The 26,479-nt window shown below is 42.8% G+C and overlaps 2 protein-coding genes across 3 annotated transcripts in view; one reads left to right on the top strand and one right to left on the bottom strand.

Moving 5' to 3' along the window:
• The window catches only part of LOC308304329 (protein FAM168A-like), a 73,234-nt gene extending 61,332 nt beyond the window's left edge, over positions 1 to 11,902 (bottom strand). For both annotated transcript variants that reach the window (XM_080748911.1, XM_080748912.1), the window contains exon 1: positions 11,757 to 11,902. The gene's annotated coding sequence lies outside the window, so the exon portion shown is untranslated. The remainder of the gene's footprint in view (positions 1 to 11,756) is intronic.
• A 4,686-nt stretch (positions 11,903 to 16,588) lies between these two features.
• plekhb1 (pleckstrin homology domain containing B1) lies at positions 16,589 to 25,786 on the top strand (the record flags this gene model as incomplete). Its single annotated transcript, XM_080748708.1, has 6 exons — positions 16,589 to 16,625; positions 20,035 to 20,187; positions 22,149 to 22,251; positions 22,344 to 22,383; positions 23,423 to 23,513; positions 25,644 to 25,786. 6 exons carry the CDS (start codon positions 16,589 to 16,591, stop codon positions 25,784 to 25,786), a joined length of 567 nt encoding a protein of 188 aa, XP_080604834.1.
• Between the last annotated feature and the right edge of the window lie 693 nt (positions 25,787 to 26,479).

Here is a 26,479-nt window from a genome sequence, read left to right as displayed (position 1 = left end):
GCAGTTTTAGTAGAGCTTTGAAACACTACTGTACTAGTTTAACTACTAACTACTGTACACGTACATGCAATACAAAGACATTTCCTGGGTAATGAAACATCTTAACCACATGAACCCCATTGTCACTATTATAGGGCGAACATAGCAGTGCTCTTTCACGAAGATATTTAGTGTAAAGCAGGGGTGGGCAACTTTGATGATGGTGAGGGCCACTATATTTCCACCTTCCCTCCAGAGGGCCACAGTTGTCATTCTAGTATTGCCTACAATAGAAGCAAAAATAGCCGATCTACAAGCTCAAAACGCATCGCGCTGCGATGCGTTTTGAGCTTGTAGATCGGCTATTTTTGCTTCTTTTGAATTGGAATCCTGAATTATTTTTTGTTATTTCTTAACTGTTCTGCTGCTGTAGACGGCGCTCACCGTCATTGAAAGGGTTAATACCATGGCGCCGTTGACGGTGAGGACTGTGAATCTTACTGTATATACAGTAAAGATATTATTACTTACTTAATGTCGCTCCGGTCCCGCCCGCATCGGTAATGTCGGCGATTTGTTTACAACGCACGTTGGGCGTGCACGCGAAGTGAAGCTCCTCAATGTTAAGTCAATGGAGAGGCCCATAAAGAAACGTCATTTAAACAAAATAGCCATTTTGAGACATTTTGCAGCAGATCTAAATGTAAACAAGGCACAAGGCAGGGCGCAGCCATCTTCCTCTTCTTGTCCCACACTGTCATGTGACTAGATGACGTAATCGTTGCCGTCAAGTGATAATCCAAAAAAACAAAAACAACCCCCTTCCAGCCCTTCAAAATAATAGCGGCGGCCTATGGAGGAAACTGCGTGGCACCGAGGCACCAAGCAACCTTCAGATTAAGAGGCACTAATTGTGTTAATTGGAATCCTGAAATGTAACATTTTGATTTAATTTCAAAGGCATTTTGTTATATACTCATGTTAACTTTATGAACCTAAATAAAAATACATTGGACTTAAAAAAATACATTTTAATACTACTATACTAGTCATTAAGCTACTAATATAGACATGACGGAATTAAAGCAGGTCATGTTTGGAATTGTTAACAGCTGAAATCAATAATATATCAGTATTCCGGTATTAACCTGCAGGCCACATTAAGTGAAGGTTGCCCGGCGCATGTGGCCCCCGGGCAGCCAGTTGCCCATGTATGGTGTATAGTGAAGGAGGGGGCCTTATATAGACCATTGGGTCCTTTATCCAAAGCGCCTGACGATGTGTTTCACATTCACCCATTCACACTTGTCACATTTGTCAACACACAGCCAGGAGGAGCCAGGAACAAGATGGAACCTGGAACCTGTTGATTCCAAGATAGCTACTTTTAGTCTTCCTCTCTATGATGAGCTAATGATGATGAACACATTCAGCCAACGGTTACACCCCGCCATTCCGAAACACCGCCATTCCGAACATTGACTTCTAACCCTAACCCTACCCCTAACCCTAACCCTAACCCTAACCCTAACCCTAACCCTAACTAACCCTAACCCTACCCCTACCCCTAACCCTACCCCTAACCCTAACCCTAACCCTAACCCTAGTCAATGTTCGGAATGGCGGTGTTTCGGAATGGCGGTCTGACACCTCAGCCAACAGGGACAGTCCTTTTTGCGAGTAGCTGAGCCATCAGTACATTGCATAACAGGTGCCTTTAAACCCATTTTCATTGCCTTTTCAAGATATACAAGCTCACAGCGTGGCACTGAGTGCCGCGCTGCTATTGCGATCTGCTATTTTTGAAAAATCGTGAAAATTTGAATTTTGACCCGATTCTATAAGTGTCTTTTGAATCCTTTCTAAGGTTTTTTGAATGTATCAGCAATCTGGCTATCCATCGTCAAAGAAAAGGTCCTTTTCACTTAAATGGAGCTCAGTTAGTCTGTTCTTGAGAGACTACTATGTCAGTGGTTCTCAAACCTTTTCATGTGAAGGACCCCCAAAATGATATTTATTTGGTCACGGACCCGCATCTCAAAATATTTAGTTTCAGGGACCCCCCAGAAGCAAAATTTTAGTTTCAAACGTTCACTTTGAAAATACATATATTCAAAGATTTGCACACATTTTCACGACTTTTTCAAAAATAGCAGATCTACAAGCTCGCAGCGCGGCACTCGGTGCCCGCTGTGAGCTTGTATATCTGCTATTTTTCACTGGTTAAAGCATTCAATAATTCTAGGCCTAAATGGGTGGTTAAGGATGGATGTTGATAAATTCCACCGATATTCACCCGTACTGTACATAGCCTGGCGGGCCATCCCACATACTGCGTTCACTCACTCATTCCTACCCCAGTATGAGGTCTGGCCTTCCGCGTATAGGCAGCGAGTATTAGAGATTGGCCCGATCATTTTCTGATCGGGGCCAATCAGTGACTGTGTTTCAACTGCTGTCCGCAAAACAAGTTAAAAGCTTCCCCTGATTGGTACATGTGTAGATTGTGACATAGATGCTTGCTGCAGCATTTTCAACACAACATGGCTGCCCTGTATAACAGTTAATGCTGAAACATTAAAACAAGCAATAAGTGAAGTTCTTTCAGAGTTGGAATCAAGTACAACAATTAAAAAGGAACAGGAGTATGCGCTAGCGGAGCTCATTGGCCGAAAATACGTCTTTGTTTGCCGTTCTTCCGACTGGCTGCACTTTGATGACAGATGTTTTGCTACGCTGATTGGTTAGAGGAGTCTGTCTGTCAAGGCAAGTACTCCCGCCCACTTTTCAAGCTGCCTATAGGCCGAAGGCCAGACTTCATACTGGGAAAGGAATGAGTGAGTGAACGCACAACGCAGTATGTGGGATGGCCCGCCAGGCTACCAGGTACACACTGTTGAATGCTGTTGACAGACCATATAGTGCCTACGTATATATAGTGCCTTCAGTGTTGATAGGTTGTTATAGACTGAGCATAAATCTTCCTGTGTACTCATGATTGACAGACTGTACATATTGTAGAGCGTTCATAGCCCTGGGCTGTATGTGGTCGAACCCACTACCCCTGCCCCACCCTTATACTTACCTGCCCTGTGTTTCATTCTTACTGCTGTTGCAGCTATGACACCTGAATAAAGGCTTTTCTTTAATTCATTTAATGCCCAGACATGAAAGGGTTAAATGTCCAGCGTGCCGGCCGCCTGCTCCGTCCGCGACCAGTCTCTTATTTTGAAGGCCGGAAGTAGATCGAGCTAACTAAACGAATTCCTACTTGACGGAGGGGGTGGAAGATGGATCCCTTTATACTTTTGCTATCTTAGCGAGAATCCAATGCCATCCTTGGTATCAAAAGTGTTTTTTGGAGAAATGGACATTAAAGATGAGAAAGACCGTTGGCTTCCATGTTATGGGATCACTATTGTGTGCACGACACGTGGATGCGCGTTGATGATGAATCGGCGATTCCACCCGTGCCAGCACTTTTCAACGGACGGTACGTAGCCATTGCCAGCTTTACTGTATACTGTAAATAGCCCGCGACATCGCGGGATCGGCACTCTAGACACCTTTTAATATTTCACGAGTATTTGCGGGATCAGCTATAAATGATCATACTATACCATGTCATGTCATGTCATGTCATGTCATGTCATGTCATGTCATGTCATGTCATATCTTAATTTAACTTATCTTGTCTTGTCTTGTCTTGTCTTGTCTTGTCTTGTCTTGTCTTGTCTTGTCGCGACCGTAAGGTCGCAGTTACTATAAAAAAAGCTCCACCGGCTGTCCCTCCGTCAGTCAGTCAGTCAGTCCCTCTGTTTGTATGTCACGTCACACTTTTGCCCCTACTCTTATCTCTGGCACCGCTGGCCCTATCGATGCCAAACACACACAGACACTCCTGATTTCTCTTCTAGCGCCACCATCAGGCCGATTTTTTTCAAAACACATTTTTGGACACTGCTCCTACAGATTTTGCCCTAAGTCATGTCATCAACATGGATCTGTCCCATTTCCCATATTCCCTCCTGATTGGCTACGGTTGCCTTCTAAAGTTTGTGTATGCGACGTGACGGTCGATTATCTCCCGATTTAGGGAGTCTTGTCTTGTCTTATAATGTGTGGAGTTGTCAGAGGAACATGTGCTGCATATCCTTAATGACAGTTTAAACCAGGGTTCCCCCATTTAGTTTTCCCCAAGGACCGAATTATGTCTAGGGTACCAAGCCGAGGGCCACAACATTGCAGGGGGCGACGGTGGCGTTCCCACTACTCCAGCGACAGTTTTCGTTGTTGTCGGGTGAAAATCTTGTATGTCCAAAACCGTTCGTTTTGAATTTATAATTTTAAAAATGATTTAAACTAGTGAAAACAGCCGATCTACAAGCACACAACGCCTCGCGGTGCGAGGCGTTGTGTGCTCGTAGATCTGCTGTTTTCACTACTTTTGTGCGACGGCCTTGTATGATTTGCGAAAGAACGTACACATTTGGATATACGAGATTTCCACCCAACAACGACGATAATTATACTAGTGATGTTGCTGCTCTTATATCACCATTATTACTGGGGTTGGTGTGGGCCAGACAGTAGCCCCCCGTGGGCCGCAAATGGCCGGCAGGCCGCCTATTGGGGAACCCTGGTTTAAAGCATTCTCTTTGCAGTTTGGTTCCCCTCTCTCTCTCCCTCCATCTCTCTCTCTCTCTCTGCCTCCAACTGGAACAAGAAGAGGGAGACGAGGAGGAGGCTGGAGGGGAGAGGAGCAGAACAAAGGAACACGGCTCGCCGTCGTCTTTGTAGAGCAGGAGCATGGCAGCAAATAACTCCTGCTCATTTCGGCTCCCCGTGTCTCCAATCAGTCTCAAAACGGCACGGCAATTATTCCTCCCTCGGCCATATTCCTACTCTTTGCTAAGGGCCTGCACGGCTCATATCACCTGTAAATGGTGTACGGCTAACGGTATGTCTGCGACTGTGGATATCTCTTCATCTGCTCGCCCGTGGCAAAGTCGAGGGGGTTGGCTAGGGACCGCTGAGGGTGAACCAGAGTTCAAGAGATTCCTCGCCACATGTCAAACGCTGGCCACCGGCCAGCATTACATGGTCAGATAGAGCGATGCGCTGCATTCGTGACAGCGCCTGTAGAGCTTTATATACCAGCATGACCGACATTACGTTGTCTAGACAAGAAGCGGTTCTCAAACATTTTCGTGTCGAGGACCCGCAAATGAATATGTTTGTTGTCTGCGGACCCTCATCTGAATATGTTCTGTGAAAATAGCAGATCATAACATGTGAGCTTGCAGATCTGCTATTACATGTACTGTATTGGACTGTATTGGTGTAAAACATGACTTTAACACATTTTGCTGGGTAAGGACGTGCAGAGAATGTTAAAGAGGCAGGGGCTGAAATTTCTAAAAGGGCCTTCTGGTGAAAATATCGAAAATAGCAGACATCCAAGCTTCCAAACGTGTCGCTGCTTTTTCCGGTGCTTGACACTGAACTAAGCATAATCAAAATACTGGAGATGTGGCGTACGCCATGGATTTCTACACAGAGAGGGCAATTCTTTCAATGCTGTATTCAAGTTCAGGAGAGTTTGGACAAAGGCAATTCTCTTGAATGCTGCTTTCAGGTATGGCATGGAAAGAGGGCATTTGCATTTCTTTCATAGTAAAAACTGCATTCATGGTCTGGAGAGGGCACTTTTTACAGATGGATAAAAGGGCACGGTTTGGACGTAGCGCGTGGAAGGAACATGTTATTCCAATCAGTTCCTTTCCTCTCCATCAGGCGCCCCGGCTGCAGGGGGAGGCATTATAGAGACCAGGATTACTGCATGTTTTTGTGAGGGTATCAACCCTATAGGAGACACGGGGAGAACATGCAAACTCCACACAGAAAGGCCCTTTCGCCTACCCCACCCAGAGTGTGGGCGCTGATGACGCGGAGCGGCGGAGGAGAGAACGCGCCCCCAGCACCCACTCAAACGAAGCAATCCTCCCTGGAAATTGACAGCCATTTTCAGCTAGCTTACAAGCCCATGCACTTGCCAAGTGTCAGCGACTGATTGTAACTTTGCTTCGAAGCAGGTGAGATGTCTGTTAATCTTAGCTCGAAAAACGGACAAATGTACCTTGGGGCCAGTATTGTACAGTAGCACTATAACAGCACTGTATGTGGCAACAAACTGAAGCTCAGAAGCATGTGGCGAACCAGAATATTCAGACTGGCTGCCTATGTGGTTTAATGCTACGAAAACTGTGGAAGTGGGGAGACAATTAGGCCCCTACAAAGTAACATTTACAACATTTAAAATGCCGCTAAACCAACCTCAACCCACTGATCATTATGTTCTCGAGCAGCAGCCACCATACCCCATTTACGGCGTTTACCTCGCTGTCTCTGATGCCGTTGCCTCGGTTAAACACAGCCTAATGACAGAGATAACAAGCACACCAACCCAGCACTCATTAGGCTACTGCTTAAATACTATAGACCAATGCAGCAGTATCACTGCAGCACTGTCAACGCAAAGGGTTTGAGCTTCTTGTGGGGTGCAGCAACACAGCGTGGCGCGCTCAGTCGCCATGAGAAACTATTGACTTAGCCTTAGTGCTCGGCTGGCAAAGGCTGTGAGGACTTACTAATATAATAATGACGGTAGGGATTTTGTAGTCTGGGATCACTTCACTTTTCGGGGTTGTAACCGGTCTGGAGCGGAAACCACAACACGTCATGTTGTAGTCCCCAAAGGACTACAATTTGCCGGAACTATCAAACCGGATTCAGTTTTAACCCAAAATGATTCCCCTGTGCTCAAGGATATACTTTTAGGGCCTACCTAATAAACTCCTTGATGCGGAGTAGTTTTGCTTTTGAAACATTCGTTTGGTAAATGCATCTTTTAGTCCAACTCGTAGCAAATGGCAAGACTAGGCAAGGCTACTCGAGCATTTTAAAAGGGATTGGGTAAAAAAAAGGGGGGGAACCAAATCAAAGCGACGCAGCTTCTTCTAGTGGTTTCCGCGCCTTAGGTGGAAACCAAACGGCCTGCAGTGAACGAACACCAGGCTTTCCCCCAGGCGAGGTTAGGGATTTTGTGAACTGGGTGTTCTAAATCACATATAGCATGTTATTCTGTGGCCAACATGAGCTGAGATAATATCCATGTACTGTATCAGTGTCAGTTCATCAGTGGTTCCCGAACCTTTTAGCCAGTGACCCAAAAGAGAGATTACACATTCGCCCGGGACCCAAACTAGTGAAAATAGAAGATCTACAAGCTCACAACGCGTCACTTCGCACCGTGCTGAGGGCTTTTCATTGGCTATTTCCACGACTTCTCAATTATTGCACCAGCGTAGCGCGCAAGTACTACTTTCTGTGCCGTCTGTTTTTGGTCGACACAGTACAAAGGCAGGGCCATTAGCCAATGAGGGAGCACTGTTCTTGGTGATGTCACCACCAACAAGCGCACCTCGACAGAGTGCCAACCTGCCCACCCACATACATACAGACAGCACCGAAAGTAGTACTACTTGCACGCTCTGCTGGCGCACAAGTAGGCCATATATGGCAAGCATGCAAGTTGGCAAGTTGGCACCTTGGCAAGTTGGCACCTCGACAGAGAGCTATTATATATTCATTTTATTTACGGTATTTCTTAGGTGTGTTTGTTTCTTTGTTTGAAAATGTATAAAAATCTTCATGGGCCCGATTCATCAAGCACTTTACGGTCAAATTACGCCAATATTCTGATCTTACCGGCATTTAGGACAATTCTCAAGTTAGGGGTCAGATTCAGCAATGTTTTTTGTCTGGGATTTTGAAGGTAAGACAGAAATATAAGCCAGATTTAGTCACTTTATTTACACTATATTTACGACCAGATTGATGAATCGGGCCCAATGGGGCCTTTTCCACCGGCAAAGAACCGGTTTGGGTTCTTTCTCCAGGCTATGTGATGGCAACTTTCTTGGAACCTTGGTTCGTTCTTGCGAACTGGCCGTGAACCAACTTTTCGGTTTGGAACCAACTCTGTTCTCGGTGGAAAAGCTCGCCTCTGGTTCATCCCATAGGTGGAAGAAAGAACCCCAACCGGTTCTTTGCCAGTGGAAAAGGCCCCAATGTCTCCAATAAAATGATTTTTAAATATATATTAAATGTTTTGTCGGGAACGAAAATTTGATTTTTACTCGAGTTGTGACCCATAAAAATCCGACCCACAAATGGGTCCCGACCCACTGCTTGGGACCCGGTGGTGTACAACACATGATGCCTTGGAAAGCACAACACCTCGGGTTACCCAGTGCACGTCATGTCAGAATGATGTGACTGCAAGGGCACCAAACACAGGCACGTGCACACATAGATATCAAAGGGGGCTTGAGACCCTGCCCTTTTATCTGTCTGTAAAAAAGTGCCCTCTTTAGAACATGAATGCAGTTTTTACTATGGTGAAAGAATTGCCCTGAAGGCAGCATTCAAGAGAACTGCCTTGTCCAAACTCTCCTGAACTTGCAGCAGAATGCAGCATCTTATGTTGACAGAATTGCCCTCACTGTCCAGAAATCCACACCACATCTCCAGTATTGCCTTTTTTATGCTTAGTTTAGTGTGTTATGAAGCACCGAAAATAGCCGACCTCCAAGCTTGGAGGTATTTTCACCAAAAGGGCCTTTTTAGACATTTCAGCCTCTCTAACATTCTCTGCACGTCCCTGGCAAAATACATTTCTTATTCAAGACTTCATGGAGAGGTTAAACAGGACTTTGGATTGTATACTCATTTTCTTTTGAGCATAACATTTGGAATGTTCTGCCACAGGGCCTTTTATAACAACACGTCCTTGAGATCTCCTCCGTCTGAACAACCAGGATGAAAGGCTGCCTGTGACCTGACATATTCAGAGAGACGTAAGAGCGGCGGCGGTGTCTGGAAATTAAATGTACGCCACGGTGAGTCTATCGTGTAGCGCATTATAACTGGCAACCCACCCCACCCTGATGAGCACTAAGAGTTGAGGCATTACATTTTGTATAACACGGTTCTATTGAGAAAATAGCTGATCTACATGCTCACAACGCCTCGCAACGCGAGGCGTTGTGAGCATGTAGATCGGCTATTTTCACAATTTCTGCCTCTATAATGTTTTACAGTATGGCCGATGTTTAATTGGTCATTTTAGAGGTATTAAAAGGTCCTTAAATTGTCACTTTATACCAGGGGTCTTCAATGTTTTCAGGCCAGGGACCCCTAAACTGATGGGGAGATGGAGCAGGGACTCTACCTTGTAGGGTGGGGGTGGGGCTATACATAAATTGTATATTTATGTATAAAATTGTGTTTCATGTGTATAAACATACCATGTTATTGCAGTGCATTCAATACTATGCAATTAAAACAATAGATTAATATATTCATGCTTTTATTTTAAACACGCATGTACAAGTGGCCGTACCACTGCCATTTATTAACCGAGAATCAATGTCAATACTATCAATCTATCACTAACAATCTGTCATTTGCACAATAATCATGTATACAAGCTATTCAAGAGACAGGATCATGTTTTTGAGCGGTGCAAACCGCTCCTATAAGTGGCTGTGCGTGTGTCCGTAGCCTTTTTCCTCAGCGTTTCGCCATAGTAAAATGTGTGTGCGTAGCATCATGTTTGTCTAGTGATGTGATATGTCGTATGTCTGTAGCCTTTTTCCTCAGCGTTTTGCCTTAGCAAAATGTGTGTGTGTAGCATAGCTGACATCCTAGTCTGAAGATGTTATGCAAGCACGACCACCGCTCACTTCACATTGGGTGTGATTTCTTTTATATTTAAAGACACATTACACACAGGTTGAGAACCACTGGTGTAGTGTAAGCCCATCAGGAATGAAAAACACACAGAAACACTATTGTGCCGAAAGAGCATTCAAATAAAACTGGAGCAAAAGGCTGAGAGAGTCAGCTGTCTCCACCTTTTCTGTACATCGTCAATAATAGAGAGCCAGGGAATTTGTTCTGTTGGCTAGCCCAAGGATGTTGGTTCAACCCACCCACCCCTCCATACACTTCTCTGAGGCAGTGAGAGCTCAAATGACATGACAGAAATAATACAAACAACTGGGTTAAAAAAAAAATGCATGTTTTTAAACCATCTCCCTCTGGACAACTCCCTGGGACAGACAACACAAAATAAAGCACAAAATTCACAAAGTCGTTGCCGGGTGAAAACCTTGTATGTCCAAAACCGTTCATTTTGTATTTACCATTTTAAAAAAAAAAGGATCTAAACTAGTGAAAATAGCCGATCTACGAGCACACAACGCCTCGCACTGCGAGGCGTTGTGTGCTTGTAGATCTGCTATTTTCATTAGTTTTGTGCGATAGTCTTGTGTGATGAAGCAGATTTGAAACTTGGAGATAGCCTACAAGGTTTCTGCCCGACAGTGACGATATGCAGATTAATCAAATTAAAGGCCCCTTGTTCATGATCTGCATCATCATTGCTGTTGCATGCTGCAGACAATCAAATCCTCAGTGTCAAAGTGTCGATTTGTAATTCTGGGAGATGGCTCATAACTGGCAACCAATAGGCCTACTTATATCTGTAGCCTAAATGAACCTACATTTTTTACCATGTAGGAGTAGTAGGCCTATCAATTAAGGGGCCACAGTCCAGTCCCAGGGGCCCTGTTTTCCAAAGCCACCACCATGCAGCCAAAGTCCTGTAACAAAAGCAGCTGCTGCATGCATCAAACACACACGCACGCACGCACGCGCAGCAGCGCCTGACTGTGGCACACGGGGCGTGTGTGACAGAAATAGGCTCCTCCAGGCTGCTTGAACTTGAACGTGAAGTTTGCGGCCGCCGCGGCGGCGGCGCAGCTATTCCTGAATCTGGACTGGATGCATGCATCATCCCTTCACATCATCATCATCATCATCATCATCATCGCTGCGCAGGAGGATTTCACTTGCCTTTTCTTTTTTAAAATGGTCACACACAGTGAAATACCCCGACACCATTTTGAGCCGCGCGTCTCTCTCTCTCTCTCTCTCTCTCTCTCTCTCTCTCTCTCTCTCTCTCTCTCTCTCTCCCTTTCTTTTTCTCTCCAAATGCCTCTAGACTGCTGCTGGCTGCTGCCCCGGTGCCTCTGCTGCTGCCTATATCTGCGTGCACGGCCACAAATGTACAGTAACACACAGCACCGACCCGAGATCAGCTAGCAGCAATTCCTATGCAGTCCATTTAAACTGCATGACACCCAATAATAAACGCATCCCCCTGCATGCATGGATCTGAGTATTATTGTGCCCAATCCAGCCAGTCCAGAACTGGTTCTTACTGGAGACCTTTTCGCACCAAACTAGTAGCTATAGGACATAGGCTATATCTCTAGCCTGCCACTGCAAACTGCATGTCTGATAATTGCTGAGGTCGTGATTTAAACCCCCCTATACCGATTGTGTCATCATGTGTGTGATTTGCACAAGGAGAAAAAGACGCCGACATTCCTCTGCACTCAACTGTCCAGACAGACAGACAGTGCTCGTGTTTTAATTCCAAGCCTTGACACTCTTTTTTTGTTGGTGAAACGCAACGCATCGTAATAACGCTGCAATAACACCGCGTTAAACGCAACATTAAAAACATATTTTCACTGCAATAGCCTGATACGTAGCCTCTACTGACATCACCAACAACGAGAGACAAGAACATCTGTTCTCTTTGCATAAAAAACAAGAAGAAACACCTGGAAATCAACACTCACCCGATATGTGTGCAGTAGTGTTGTTGTTGTTATTAGTAGTATAGGCCTGTTATTAATGCTGTCTTGTATTCCGAAAAGCACCGTTCAAAACGTTGTCCCCGTTTCCCCTCGGTTCAGTTCAGTCAGTGCTGGCTGGCCCGTCTATAGTCTCGTCTGCAAAAGGTTTGCTCCGGTGCTTTCTGAAAAGCGTCGTAGTTACTGACAGAAATTCACACAAAATGGGGGGATGGTATTATTGAGTGTGTGTGTGTGTGTGTGTATGTGTGTGAGAGAGTCAGAGAGAGAGAGAGAGAGAGAGAGAGAGAGAGAGAGAGAGAGAGAGAGAGAGAGAGAGAGAGAGAGAGAGAGAGAGAGAGAGAGAGAGAGAGAGAGGAGGAGGAGGGGGGGGGGGGGGGGTGCAAACACAAGGGGAGGACCTTCCAACCAAAGCCTCTTGGGAAGAGAGCCACTTGCCAAAAACCAACACACCATAGCACAGGGGTCTTCAACAGGGGGTCCGGGACCCCTAGGGCAGGGGTTCCCAAACTTTTTTTTGTCTCAGGGCACTCCATGAATATTTTTTTAATCCGAGGCACCCCTACATTATAATTTTCACTCCCAGCACCTTATATTTATAGCATTTTAGTCATTATGTTGCAAGGAAAACGTTGAGATAAGTTTAAAATTATACTAAATAATATTTTTTCAAGTGTCCAAATAAATTCCAAATATTATCAAATTATCTCGCGGCACCCCTGGACTGCTGTCACGGCACCCCAGGGTGCCCCGTCACCCACTTTGAAAACCCCTGCCCTAGGGGGTCCTCAGAGTTACTACAGGGGGGCCTCCAAATCTTTGTGATTCTTTTTTCTTTTTTTTATATTAACCACTTGAACCTTTAGTGTCCATATTCTGAGAACTTTAGCCAAAAATAGCAGATCTACTCTGCTATTTACGGCAAAGAGGTTTGGTGTAGAGGGGGGAAAGTGCAGACTAAGTACAGAGTGAAAGGTCAAGTTTATTAAGTAGGCCTTTTGACGGTTCAAGTGGTTAAATATCTGAAAACACAAATTGACATGAATCCAAAATACACGGATGATTGTGCTGTCAAACGATTAAACTATATGGAATCTATGAAAAGGTTGTAGGGGGTCCCTGCTTCATCTCTCTCTCTCTCAACTAAGGGGTCCTTGGCCTGAAAACGTTGAAGACCCCTGCCATAGCAGTATAGCATGTTCCATGCATGCACTATTTATGATTTGAGACACTTGCACTCATTTGACTTGGTGTAGACCAGGGTTCCCCAATTAGTTTTCCCCAAGGGCCGAATCATGTCTAGGGTACCGAGCCGAGGGCCACAACATTGCAGGGGGCGACCGTGTGGTTCCCACTACTCCAGCGACAGTTTTCATCGTTGTCGGGTGAAAATCTTGTATGTCCAAAACTGTTTGTTTTGAATCTATAATTTTAAAACTGACGATCTACTGATCTACAAGCACACAACGGCTGTTTTCACTATTTTGTGCGACGGCCTTGTATGATGAAGCAGGGCTTTACTTTGCGAAAGAACATACAAATTTGGAGATAGGTTTCCACCCGACAACAACAATATACTAGTGTTGTTGCTGCTCTTATACCAAAATTATTACTGTGGTTGGTGGGGGCCTGACAGTAGCCCCCCGCGGGCCGCAAATGGCCCGCGGGCCGCCTATTGGGGAACCCTGGTGTAGACCTACAAATGCAGGCTATAACCAATTTGAGTCATTGTAGCTTCACTTCCCAATGTATGAATGAATGAACCATTGTAAAGCGCTTTGAGCACTTGGAAAAGCGCTATAAAAATGCAATTCATTTAGTTACAGTACAAATGGATAATGGATTTCACTACAGGATATAATGAAATACTAATATAATGAGGCTTCTTCTTGCTTGTTAAAGAAAGATTTCGATCTCAAACTTTAAACATTTTCATTGTGATGAACAATTTCATCATAACAGAGACAAACAGTATCTCAAATTTAGAGACAAAAAGGGTAGGCTGCTGGTCTTTGTGAAAGAGGCATGGGTGCTAAAAGGGGTACATGCATCCAAAGGGATTATAAAGCTCATTAAAACCCCATCAGAGCCAATGGGACAGTGGTCAAGATTTACATAGTAGCCCGTATAATAATCCAATATTTGGATTCTGCAAGCAAAATGTGGCAACATTTTTGAATGTCTCTAACACATATTGGTCAAACAGAATGGCCATGGCAGGCCTGTTGACCTAAGGTGTACGTGTGCCAAAGTTTTGTTAATGTGATTTAGGTTACTATATTTTATGTTGTTTATGTATTTGAAATTGATTTTACTTGCTAACTTGCGGGTTGTACTGCATTCTAAAGTTTGTGTTTTCCTACATTGTTGTTTACGTTTCAGTAGGCTACATTATGTTTTTTTTTTGTAGGCTACAGTAGGCCTATGTTGTGGTTTGTTGTTGTTAACTTGTGGTTTTTGTTGTGGTTTACAGCTATATTATGTTGTTAACTTATAGTTTGTTGTATTTACTTTTGTTTTGAATTATGTTGCTTTATTTCGTGTTGTTAACATGATATGGATCATGTTACTCTATTTTAGGTGCTTTGCATGGCTGTATTTTATGTAGTTGTTGTTGAATAGGCCTACTAGTTGTGGTTTGTTGTGATTGATGTTGCTGTATTTTATGCTGTTAACTTGTTGTGATTTATGCAGTATTTTATGGTGTTGTTAACCTGTTGTGGTTCATGTGACTGTTTTTATGTTGTGAACTAGTTGTGGTGTTTTGGTGTAGTTAACGTTGCTGTGATTTATGTTGACACTGTTCATGTTGTTTTGGTCAGATAGCAAAGAGGCATGTTTCTGAATCACTGCTGCCCTCCCCTGGCAAACGTCTTCTGTCCAGGAATGCTTTGAATAGCACCATCTAGTGAAGGAATTCCTTTCACAAGCCTTTGAGAGGAAATGATTGCACCGTGGCCCATGCCAGACTGCCAGCTATAATAGAAATGTGTGCAGGCCTGATTGTGGTTTACAGTCAAGACACTAACAATATTCTCAATTCAATTAAACTCAAAGGAGCTTTATTGGCATGAGAAAACATACGTTTACATTGCCAAAGCAAGTGTCAAAATATAATAAAAACAGTTGAAAATGGGGAACATAATTATATACAGTTGGAGGGGGTAGGCCTACAGCATTGTGTAAACAGAGCTATGTGCTATGTCACATTTTGTCGTTATGTACAGTATATACAGCCTACAGCGTATGAAGCTTTTTGGAGCAAATAGCAGCATTTATTTTTACTCACACTCAGTGAATTTATTTCAAATGGCTGTGCTAAACAGGCTGTACTGACAAGATGACTGACCTCACACAATAAGATAGATTCCTCTGGCACGTTTCTGTAGAAATAACAATGGTACATTGCTTATAAAACTTTAACAGGCCTGGCCTGGGAACATGCTGTAAAGGTTCACACACGACTAACCTGGGCTGTTCCACTAATAATCCACACGTGGTTATTATAGTACTGGGATTATAGGGCATGCTGTATGCATACATTATTGGTTAATAGAAGGATTTGTGTTCTGGTTGTGGTAAAATTCCTGTTTAAAATGAAATAAAAGGTACACAAAGCCAAGAAACCACTTCTGGATGAAAGGTGAATGAAAGAAAGAAAGAAAGAAAGAAAGAAAGAAAGAAAGAAAGAAAGAGAGTGATAAACAGAAGCAGGGACATGCTGGGCCCCTGATTCAGTCTGGGAAAAAGAGTTGTAGAGGCCCTCATTGCGCGCTATAGAGAGAGATCTCTCTCTATAGCGCTGCTGCTACTCAAAGATTTGCCATTTCAGATCATGACAAGTGACAAGCCAGTGGGCCAATTACTGTACATGAGTTATAAAACCTTGTATGTCCAAAACCAAAACCATTCATGATTTAAACTAGTGAAAACAGCCGATCTACAATGTGTGCTTGTAGATCTGCTGTTTTCACATCTTTTGTGCGACAGCCTTGTACGATGAAGCAGGGCTTTGCTTTGCGAAAAAAATTACAAATTTGAAACTTGGAGATACAAGGTTTCTGCCCGACAGTGACGATTTACTTTTTTTTTAATTTAATGTTTTTTTATCCCACGGTTTTGCAACCCATTTTTCTCACCCGGTGACTACCTAACCTGTAGTCCTGGTTTCCGCTCTCCCCCTGCCGCGCCAGGGGACATTGGGGAGCACCCGGCTGGCTAGGGGGAGGTAGTATAGAAACCAGGACTACTGCATGTTTTTGTGTGAGGGCCTATGCCCAAGGAGACACAGGGAGAACATGCAAACTCACCACATAAAGGCCTTATCGCCAACCCCACCTAGGGTGTGGGTGCTGATGACGCGGGTGGAGGAACACGCCCCCAGCGCCCACAGCCCACCACTGTGCCCCACCGACATTTTATTTTAATTTTTTTTCCTAATGGCCGGGAATGAACCGGCCGTTGGGGAGTTGTCCCGCTTTTCCCAATGCCCAGCACGTCCCTGAACAGAAGACTTGAAAGGATGAGCCTGGAGAGGGAGGGAGTGGCCAATCCAGGCTTTCTAATCCAGATTTATCTTGTGAGTCAGTCTCAATCCTCACTTCCAGACACAGACTGAGCCGCCATTACACCTCACTGTAGACCACAGTCAATATACATGAAGTAATCCATAGCCCCCAAAGAGCAGGCAGACAATTTCGGTTTGAAACCACAAACCACGGTTGCTTTCCTTTCCTTTCCTTTCCTTTCAGGCTTCCTTATTCCAGGCTGGATTATTTGGAAGACACTCTTAACCTGGACAGCTCCACATCAGACCCATGGCACTCCTGAAGTCAGGCTGGCTTTGGAGACAGAGTGAGTGTTTGTTTTGGTTCTTTCTGAACTAATAAGGCTTACATCATCTGTCTTGAGTTCACAGTATTTATTTCAGATAAAGTAGTTGCATGGAATTAGGAATGTAATGACAAACTATGGATATGAAAAGGTAAGAAAAGAAAAAACAGCATGGATCCCAGCATGAACCCACATTGGTTCATCATGCACACACGATATAATGACTATTAGGAGCTATTATTTCACACACTGGCTGTTGCTGGCATATCATCATCACTTTGATCTGGTCAAATCAAGACTCCAGATCAGCTTCTCGTCCAAGGGGTCAACCCTTAGACCAGGGGTGGGCAACTTTGATGATGGCGAGGGCCACTATATTTCCACCTTCACTCCAGAGGGCCACATTGCATATTGCTACGTCCTACTTTGTCATTCTAGTATCTCATACAAAAGAAGCGAAAATAGCAGATCTACAAGCTCCAAACGCTTGTAGATCTGCTATTTTTGCTTCTTTTGAATTGGAATCCTGAATTCTTTTTTGTTATTTTTTGAAATATAACATTTTGATTTGATTTCAAACGCATTTAGTTATATACCCATGTTAACTTTATGAACCTATAAATACAAATACATTGGACATAAAAAAATAAAATAAAAAACATTTTAATACTACTATACTAGTCATTAAGCTACTAATATAGACTGACGGAATTAAAGTAGGTCATTTTTGGAATTGTAACAGCTGAAATCGATAATATACAAGTATTAACCTGCGGGCCGCATGAAGTGAAGGTGGGGGCCGCGTGTGGCCCCCGAGCCGCCCGCTGCCCATGTATGCCTTAGGCATATATTACTTACATAATTTACTAATTAAAATTCTAATGATTATGTTACACTAACATACTAATGTTGATATTTCACCACTAACACCCTAATGTTTATATTACACTGCTAACATACCAATGTTTAGCCTATATTACAACATTAAAATACATTTTCTTTTAATGTGATATTACACTAAAACACTATAATGCTTATTAAATATGATGTGCGTTGACTCGCCTGATTCCCAACCTATAGTATTGTTGAAATGTTGATATTGAACGTACGTACCAACAGTATCTATAGTGAAAGGTTAAAGAGTCAACCTACATACTAGCATTTCCAATAATGTTTTCATGTGTTTTGTTTCCTGTGGTTGGGAACATTGTGTATTATGTTGAAAATTAGTATATTAAAACATCAGGAACTTTCTAAAAGACAATGTCTGAGTGTTCCGAAACTCCAGGCTTCTTTTCATCTTTTAAAGACCATTTAGAACGGGACCACCTTTTGGGGATTTTATACCTTTCAATCCTGTAATCCCTTTTGGGATACTTGTTGCTAAGTAGCCTAGGCCCACATTATAATATAGCAAGTAGCAACATACATTTTTTGTATTTCTTTTTAGGTCAGGATTTAGAAGGTGATTTTAGAAACAGCCGTGGGTCTCTAAATGGGTTAAGAAATTAGAAATCATGACTCTTATGAAACGCCAACCTTATTCTTTAACAGTAATCCAATTATCTGTCTTTGTTTACGTCTCTGTGGCTTAGCAAGGGTGATGTATCTGACAGAGAAAAACAAAACAAAACAAAATCAGACCCATCCAAACCTATATGATCACTCCTTTTTAGAAATGAATTAATTAAAATATTCAGCTACAATATCACAGCCTGACTCAAGGCTAATAACAAGTAGCTAACTTACAAGCTGACCAGTGCTGAGCAGAGCTGGATAACATGCTAAGTTGATTTTCGACTTATTATTAGCATTTTTAAAATGAAATGCACCTCTAAGACTAGACATCACTAAACCCATTCTTGTTCCTATAGTCAAACTATAATACTGTATGTCATCTGTCACCAATGGGTGCTATACATGGGTCATTATCATCAATAATTTAATATCATGGAAAAGTAAGGCAGACTGCAATGTTCAAATGCAAATGTGGATAGGCCTACTGTAAGTTTAAATAGTTTATAAGAGCTTAGTTGTTAAGAGGGATCATTCATTTACCATCAAGATATTTTAGATATCTTACTTTCTTTTTGCCTACCTATACAACTATTTGAATAGCTTTCATAAGCAACCGGAGCTAAGTTGACTGATATTATTCATTTTAGACTTAACAGTTCTTCTGCAGTACTTTGGACACATTCACAGTATCTCTTGAACAAATGCAAACAGAGTTTTAATGTTGTTTATTTAACATGGTCAACCTAAGAGTCTGTAGTTGCTTTTTAATTTTCTTTATTGCATAGTTCATTATAGTGTGAAAGTTTTAGTGTGTGTGTGTTGTTTTTATTTTCATTACTGTCACATAAGACCCCCCCCCCCACACACACACACTCTCTACTACAGTATTATGCTGTAGTGTAGCTGGCTGCAATAACAAAATGGTCCAATTCCTGGTTAACACTGCCATCTAGTGACCTGTTGCGAGGCTAAACACAATTTGGCTTGTTGCTAACTGTAGAAATACTTTGTTCTTATATTGAATTTTTTAGAAACCACACTCACTTTTCTTTAGGTGTCGTGGTGGTTCAACTAGTAACAGCACATTCCACATAAATAAGGCTCTAGTGTTTCCTGCATCTGGCTCGGGTTGGAATCCAATCCCAGGCCAAAAAAAAAACAGCCCAAAATAAACTGATTAGGGTCCTGCCTTCTCGGGCCCACCTCACCGCTTATCACTATATAAGCGTGGGGTGGCTCACGGTAGCTGACAGAGTCTAGCATCTGGCAATGGGCCTGGTGTACAAGATACACAATACCACTAAGATACCTGCATAGCTGAATGGTTAAAGGGAGCTCAGAGCTGCCTGAGGAACCAGAGCTCCTGGTTGTCCCTGGTTCGATTCCCGTTCTCCTGCTATACCACTAACATGTGGAACGTCCTACCGCAAGCTCTAAAGGAGTGTAAATCCCTAACCTCCTTCAAAATCGGTCTGAAAAGTCATCTACAGATGGCTGCTACTCAAAACTTGTAGACCAAGCCCATACTTACCTCCCCTTTTCCACTGTAAATATCTTCCTTTTCTTATTTTATTTTCCCTTTTTTTAATGATCTTTTACCCTGTTGTTGTTGATGATATCCTATGCAAAGTATCCGTCTGTCTTTGTTAGACTATGAGATACATGAAGTGGTTCCTGTGTAAATAAGGTGAAAAGCTCCTTTTAGTTGACCTTGTACCAGTGATTTGTACTGTCATGAAACTGTACTTTTTACTATGCAACCTTATAATAAATTCTTCAATCAGTTTGCTGCATGTCACCCCCGCGCTCTATCTCCCATCTTTCCTGTTCACTGTCACTATCAGAAATAAAGCAGGAACGGCAAAACAATATCTAAAAATAATATTATTCATTCTATTTATTCTCCTAATAGCTTCCATCTTGAAGCGCTGGAAACTGAACTGGTGTGACGTATGGATAGATGGAAGTCTTTGCTTCTACAAGACAGACAGCAGACGAGACTTTGAGCACCGCATCCGCCTCAAGACTTCATGCGTGGACGTCAGATCTGGACTCGAGTGTATAGGTAAATATAACGTATGACAGTGTCACTTGCCGGCAAGAGCAGCTCAATTACAAGCTAACAAATTAGTTCATGTCTGCAAGTGACACCATCAAAGTAGTATACATTTGCCATAAGAATGTATGTGGATGAGTGTGTCTAGACCAGGTGTTTTCAAAGTGGGTGACGGGGCACCCTGGGGTGCCGTGATGCCAGTCCAGGGGTGCAGCGAGATCATTTGATAATATTTGGAATTCATCAATCAATATCACTTCACTATGCTTAGTAAAACAGACCTGATTTGCACTGTACTTGATGAGTTCTTTCTACGACAACTCTTCACCAAAAATAGCAGATCTACAAGCTCACAACGCGTCACGTTGTGACGCGTTGTGAGCTTGTAGATCGGCTATTATTGGTGAACCTTCCCCTCCAGAATAGGCATGCTGGGGTTCAAGTGGTTAAACGTCAAGTATAGAGGGTATGCGTGTGACATCATCATCGTACCAGGAAGTTATGCGGAAACACCCATTGAGTGGCAAAAAACTACTTTCTGGCCTTGAAAGCCCATTTCGTCCAAAAAGTAAAGTCCTATCTGATTGCATTAAACAAAGTTAAACGTTGTTAAACTCACTTTGCCACTCACTTTGCCACTCGATTTGCCAATCACTTTATGCATGCGCATTCCCTCTATTATGTTATTTTCAGTCAGTTCTGATGGAAACAGATATTTCTCCAATAGGATGTAAGATAAAAAATAACAGTGTAATTCAGGGGTGCTGCGGATGAAAAAGTTATTTACATGGGGTGCCCTGAGTCAAAAAAGTTTGAAAACCCCTGGTCTAGACTAGGCCTACACTTCAACCTCACATCATATCCGCTGTTGATTATCCTTTGATAGATAAATACAGGTATTATACCTGTAATATATATACCTATAATTATCCATCTGTAAATCTGGTCAGTCCGTGTGCAGATGGCCAGGCCAGACTTAAAGTCTTTGTTCTTGTGTTTCACGCCTACTGCGGTGTTGCTATGATACCTGAATTTCCTTCGGGATCAACAAAGGAATATCTATCCGTCTACTCTGTGTTTTTGCACAGCTTACAGCAGTGGTTCTCAACCTTTTCAGGCCGCGGCCCCCAAAATAATCATATTTTAACTGTGGACCCCCCACCCTGATGAGCACTAAGAGTTGAGACACTACATTTTGGTTCTATTGTGAAAATAGCAGATCTACATGCTCACAACGCCTCGCACTGCGAGGCGTTGTGAGCATGTAGATCAGCTATTTTCACAATTTCTGCCTCTTATATTTCACAATAGAACAGTGAAGTCGTGACGTGACTCGCTCATCCCGTGGTTCCACGGAAGTAATTCTCTATGGAGAATAACATTGGGTCATCTTAAATCGTCTCATATAAGCATTGTGGTCCAAAAATAAACAAACAGCCTTTGCGAAATTGTCGGCGAGGTGGCTCTGTATGGTTTATGATAGTCAGTCACTCATAAGTGATAAAGCCTTTTTCTAGCGAAAATGTAACTAATTCGGCGACAGTAACATTAGCGTTTTTTCACCATCAGTTGATTCTTCATGTCCATATGAGTCAAACCGCTGAGATAATTTGTTTAAAATTGGAACACAGTTCTTATATGACGCGATATGAAAAAGGTCTATGGGAATTCAGAATGGGGGAAGAAAACCGCGAACCAGGTAGGATGTGTAAATTACGTCACACTTCACTATTCTATTTTGCCAATGTTTAATTTGTCATTTTAGAGGTCCTTAAATTGTCACTTTAGATTATGTGCAGATACCCTCTATACACTTAAACTTTAAGTTGGTTTGTTTACTGTTGAGTGAGAAAACAATGTTACACATTAAGTTAATCATCTGGGGACCCCCCAAAATAATCTGGGGACCCTCATGGGGGTCCCGACCCACAGGTTGAGAACCACTGGCTTACAGTACTTGTGCTCCACAGGTGTGACACCACCAGAGTCTAATCCCAGACACAATCTAATAGCGGTGCTCCTCCGAGACGGCTCCACTCTCAACCTGTGTGCCAACTCTGAAGATGAAGGACTGTAAGTGTGCTTTCTCTCTCCTGGACAGCTCAACTTGGCTCAATGTTCTCTCCATTCTTATTCCATTGTTGTTTGTTTGTTGTTGTTTGCAGTGCCTGGAAACTGACTCTGCTAGAAACCAAAATAAGCATGGTGAGTACGTGTCCTATGTTGCAGTGCTTCTCAACCTTTTCAGATGCGACCCCCCAAAATAATCATGTTTGAACCGGGGACCCCTCACAAGCACCGGGAAATGTAGGAGTTGAGGCATTACATTTAGTTTGACTCGGTTCCACAGATAAATATATTGTGAAAAGCAGATACAAGCTCACAACGCCTTGTGTTGCGAGCCGTTTTCACAGATTTTACAATTACAATTTTGCCAATATTTAACCAGTTTTTCCTAGTGTAGTTGGTTGATTATTTTTGGTTTAGTAATCGACTTTATCTTTATTTTTAGGTTTTAAAAAGGTCTCAAAAGTCATCTGGGAACTCTCCAAAACCACCCACAGGTTGAGAACCACTGATGTAGCTGACAAGACCTTTTGTGTGCTCAAAAGCATCGAAGCAACAATTGATTATAGTACTGTACATTACTGGTTCTTAACCTGAGGTCCAGGGACCCTCAAGGCCCGTGTTGGTGGCCTGTGGCCTAATGCAAATCAAACTAGAGCTCATTGAAATGAAAAGGGTCGAGAAACACTTTGATGACATCACTAAATACATTACATCAGGGGTCTTCAACAGGGGGTCCGGGGCCCCTAGGGGGTCCTCAGAGTTACTACAGGGTCATACTTGGAGTCTTTGAGTGATATGATCATGTTTTTTACATTAACCACTTGAACCCTAGCATCCCTAATCTGAGTGGAACATTAGCCAAAAATAGCCGATCTACAAGCTCACAACACCTCGCAGATTTCCTATTTTTGGCGAAGAGGTTTGGTGTAGAGGGGAAAGAATAGCAGACAAAGTATTGACGGTTCAAGTGGTTAAATGTATGAAAATACAAATTAATCCAACATACACTGACGACGGTGCTGTCAAACAAGTCTACGCTGTCTAAGAAATCTATGAAAATGTTTAATCTGCAACACAATTGTATGGAATATATAGGCTTCATGTCTCTCTCAGCAAGGGGTCCTTGGCCTGAAAACGTTGAAAACCCCTGCATTACATTGATTCTCCCACACAGGTGTTCACATATGACCCATATGATGACCACTACCACAGCGTCCCGCTGGACAGTCACCAGACGGTCTACATCCCCCCGGGAGCAGGACCAGGTAATGGGAACAAGAACACAGATGGTCCTTTTCATGTTACACATGCAGGAGTAGCACACTTAACATTGTGCCACTGCTCCATGCTCAGGGGTCATCCATATGTCCCGTGTCCGTGGCAAGACCTGGCCTGGTCCGTGGCATATTTTAGATTTTGTCACACCGTTATTATGTTCTTATTATGATCATAAATAAGACCCAGTTACTGAATGTCAGTCTGCAGGTTTTCTTCATGACACTGATTTACTATTTATCTATGTACCAGGTCTGGAATTTCGTCATTTTAGGGGCAATGCCACTTGGCCTTTGGTGTTGTCCATTGTTTGAGGGCACAAAGGCCAAATGCCAGGGCAGGAATGCCATAAAAAAAAACAAGATTTTAGTCCATTGAAAGATTTAATTTAAGGGTTAAGGAAGATTTTAAATGTAATATGTAGACTATTTGCTGTGAACTAAATAAATGATGGTATTGGTATTTATAATCTGATTCATGCTCCGCCCTGCACCAATCAAAGATACTGGATTGGTTTAAAAATGGAGACTCAACAAAAGACACTGGGGTCTACATGACAGGAAAGAGACACTGGTGTCTACATAATGACAAGAAAGAGACAGAGGAGAAAGTGGTACAGTCAGCTGGGGCATTAAGGCCACTGTGGCCTCAGGACATGCCATAGGTTTGAGGGGCACAAGGCCAAACTGAAGGGGCAACGACGGCCATGGCCTTCATTGCCTCCATGAAATTCCCGCCCTGGTATTACGTATTTACGCACATCATAGGGGCGACCGCGTATTTCCCAGTGAACCTGTGCACAGCGGTGGGGGCGTGGGAGTGTGGGGAACACACACCACTGACTATTGCCGATGATGGAGAGGTTATACTTATAGCTTTATGTATTGAGAGGCACTCTTGCCGATTTTGTAAGAGACTCGACTCGTCGCCAATTGCAAGATATTTAAAAGTTATTTGGGGCCATGATGATGATGAATCCCTTCTTCCTATTATTAGACTATGGATTTATATTAGATTATTGATAAAAAATATCCACCACAAGCCAGCATCTATTTTGGTAAATTCTCAAGCAAAAATCGGTAATGAAAAAGAAGAAGAAGAAGAATAAAAAAATTAAACGCATAAGATGTGCTCAAGCATTAACCCTTATTAAAATACTGTGTATTTTAATACTACAATGACATTCAGTGGAGAAGTCACAATGTACTCCAAATTAGTGCAGATTTATGTTATACTGATATGACAAAAAGTAGGCCTACACATTTCTGAATGAAAAGGTTTTGCACAAAATCCTTCAAAATGGTCAAGCAGTTAAGGCGCATACTATTACCACATGGGTGTAAAATTCCTTCACCAGTGTTTCACTGGTTTGTTTGCTGTGTGTCATTCCACTCCTCTCTTTCTGGTCTCACTGTCGCTTGAAATAAAGCCGCCATGTCCAAAGGATAATCTTGTAGTTCAACAAAGTACTATATAAATTAAATTAGCGTCAAGTCTCCCTATACTCTATAACTGGTTCAGCCAAAAAATGTAAAAACTAAAATATAGTCTTCTTCACAGTTCACACTGTCACACAGCTCCAACCATTTATTACAGATCGCAGATCAACATTTCTATTAGGGATGGGACAATATGAAAGTTTTATATCACGATTATTGAGACATAAGAAATCACGATTTACGATATTATTGCGATAATTAAAATCCATTATCCTGGGGAGGAACATTGCGATGCGCTGTGAGCTTGTAGATCGGCTATTCTTTGGCAAAGTCTTTTGATAGAGAGTGAAAAAAAGACTGTATCAAGTATGTATAAGTACCTTTTACCAGAGGGTTTAAGTGGTACCGGATATGCAGCTCTGCAAATAAAAGGTGAATTGATCCGAGTGCATGACGGAGGACGATATCACGATAAATTAAATCTCCACAATACGATTATCGCAAGTGTTTTTTTATCACGATAAACGATAACATCGCTTATCGTCCCATCCCTAATTTAAATCCCCCAAAAATATGGTTATCTTCATCAGCATCAGATCCAGCAGAGTGCGATGCTCCGCATGCCTTATTTATTTGCCATTCAATGAGTTAATCATGAAATGCCCATGTCGTCCCTCTAAGGTGTCCATCACGTGATTGTGCAGCATCCTCAGAGGGACCCGTTCGATGGATTCGCGGGTCAAGTGGCCGTGGGGATGCTGGCCGGCATGGCTGCCGGGTCGGCCATGCGATCCTTCCTCTGGATGCCGTACTGTTTCTGCTGAGACGCGACACTACACAGCTCCACGGCCTCACATGTCATGAGCATTCACCCGAGGCCGGTTCTACAAATGCCCTCTAAATCATTGGTTCTCAACCTTTTCAGGCAGCGACCCCCAAAATAATCATAGTTTAACTGGGGACCCCCCACCATGACGAGCACTAAGAGTTGAGGCATTACATTTTGTATAACACGGTTCTATTGTGAAAATAGCAGATCTACATGCTCACAACGCCTCGCACGCGAGGCGTTGTGAGCATGTAGATCGGCTATTTTCACAATTTCTGCCTCTAATATTTGACAATTTGGCCAATGTTTAATTTGTCATTTTAGAGGTATTAAAAGGTCCTTAAATTGTCACTTTAGAAATTTGCAGATACCCTCTATACACTTAAACTTTATGTTGGTTTGTTTACTGTTGAGTGAGAAAACAATGTTGCACATTACGTGAATCATCTGGGGACCCCCCCCAAACAATTTGGGGAGCCCCCTGGGGGTCACGACCCACAGGTTGAGAACCACTGCTCTAAATCAGTGTTTCTCAAACTTTCACATTTCAAGGTCTCCCCTTAACTCTGACAATGTAAAAATGTTTTGTACACTGTCAGAGTTACAGACTTTTTTGGGTCAATTTAGACCCCCCTAAAGGGACCCACAGAGTCCCTGGAATCCACTTTGAGAACCACTGCTCTAAATC

This window comes from Nannobrachium achirus, assembly GCF_963921795.1.
Source record: "Nannobrachium achirus genome assembly, chromosome: 19".
Lineage (NCBI taxonomy): Eukaryota > Metazoa > Chordata > Actinopteri > Myctophiformes > Myctophidae > Nannobrachium > Nannobrachium achirus.
Note: the sequence above shows the minus strand (reverse complement) of the source record. Positions and strands in the feature narration are given on the sequence as shown.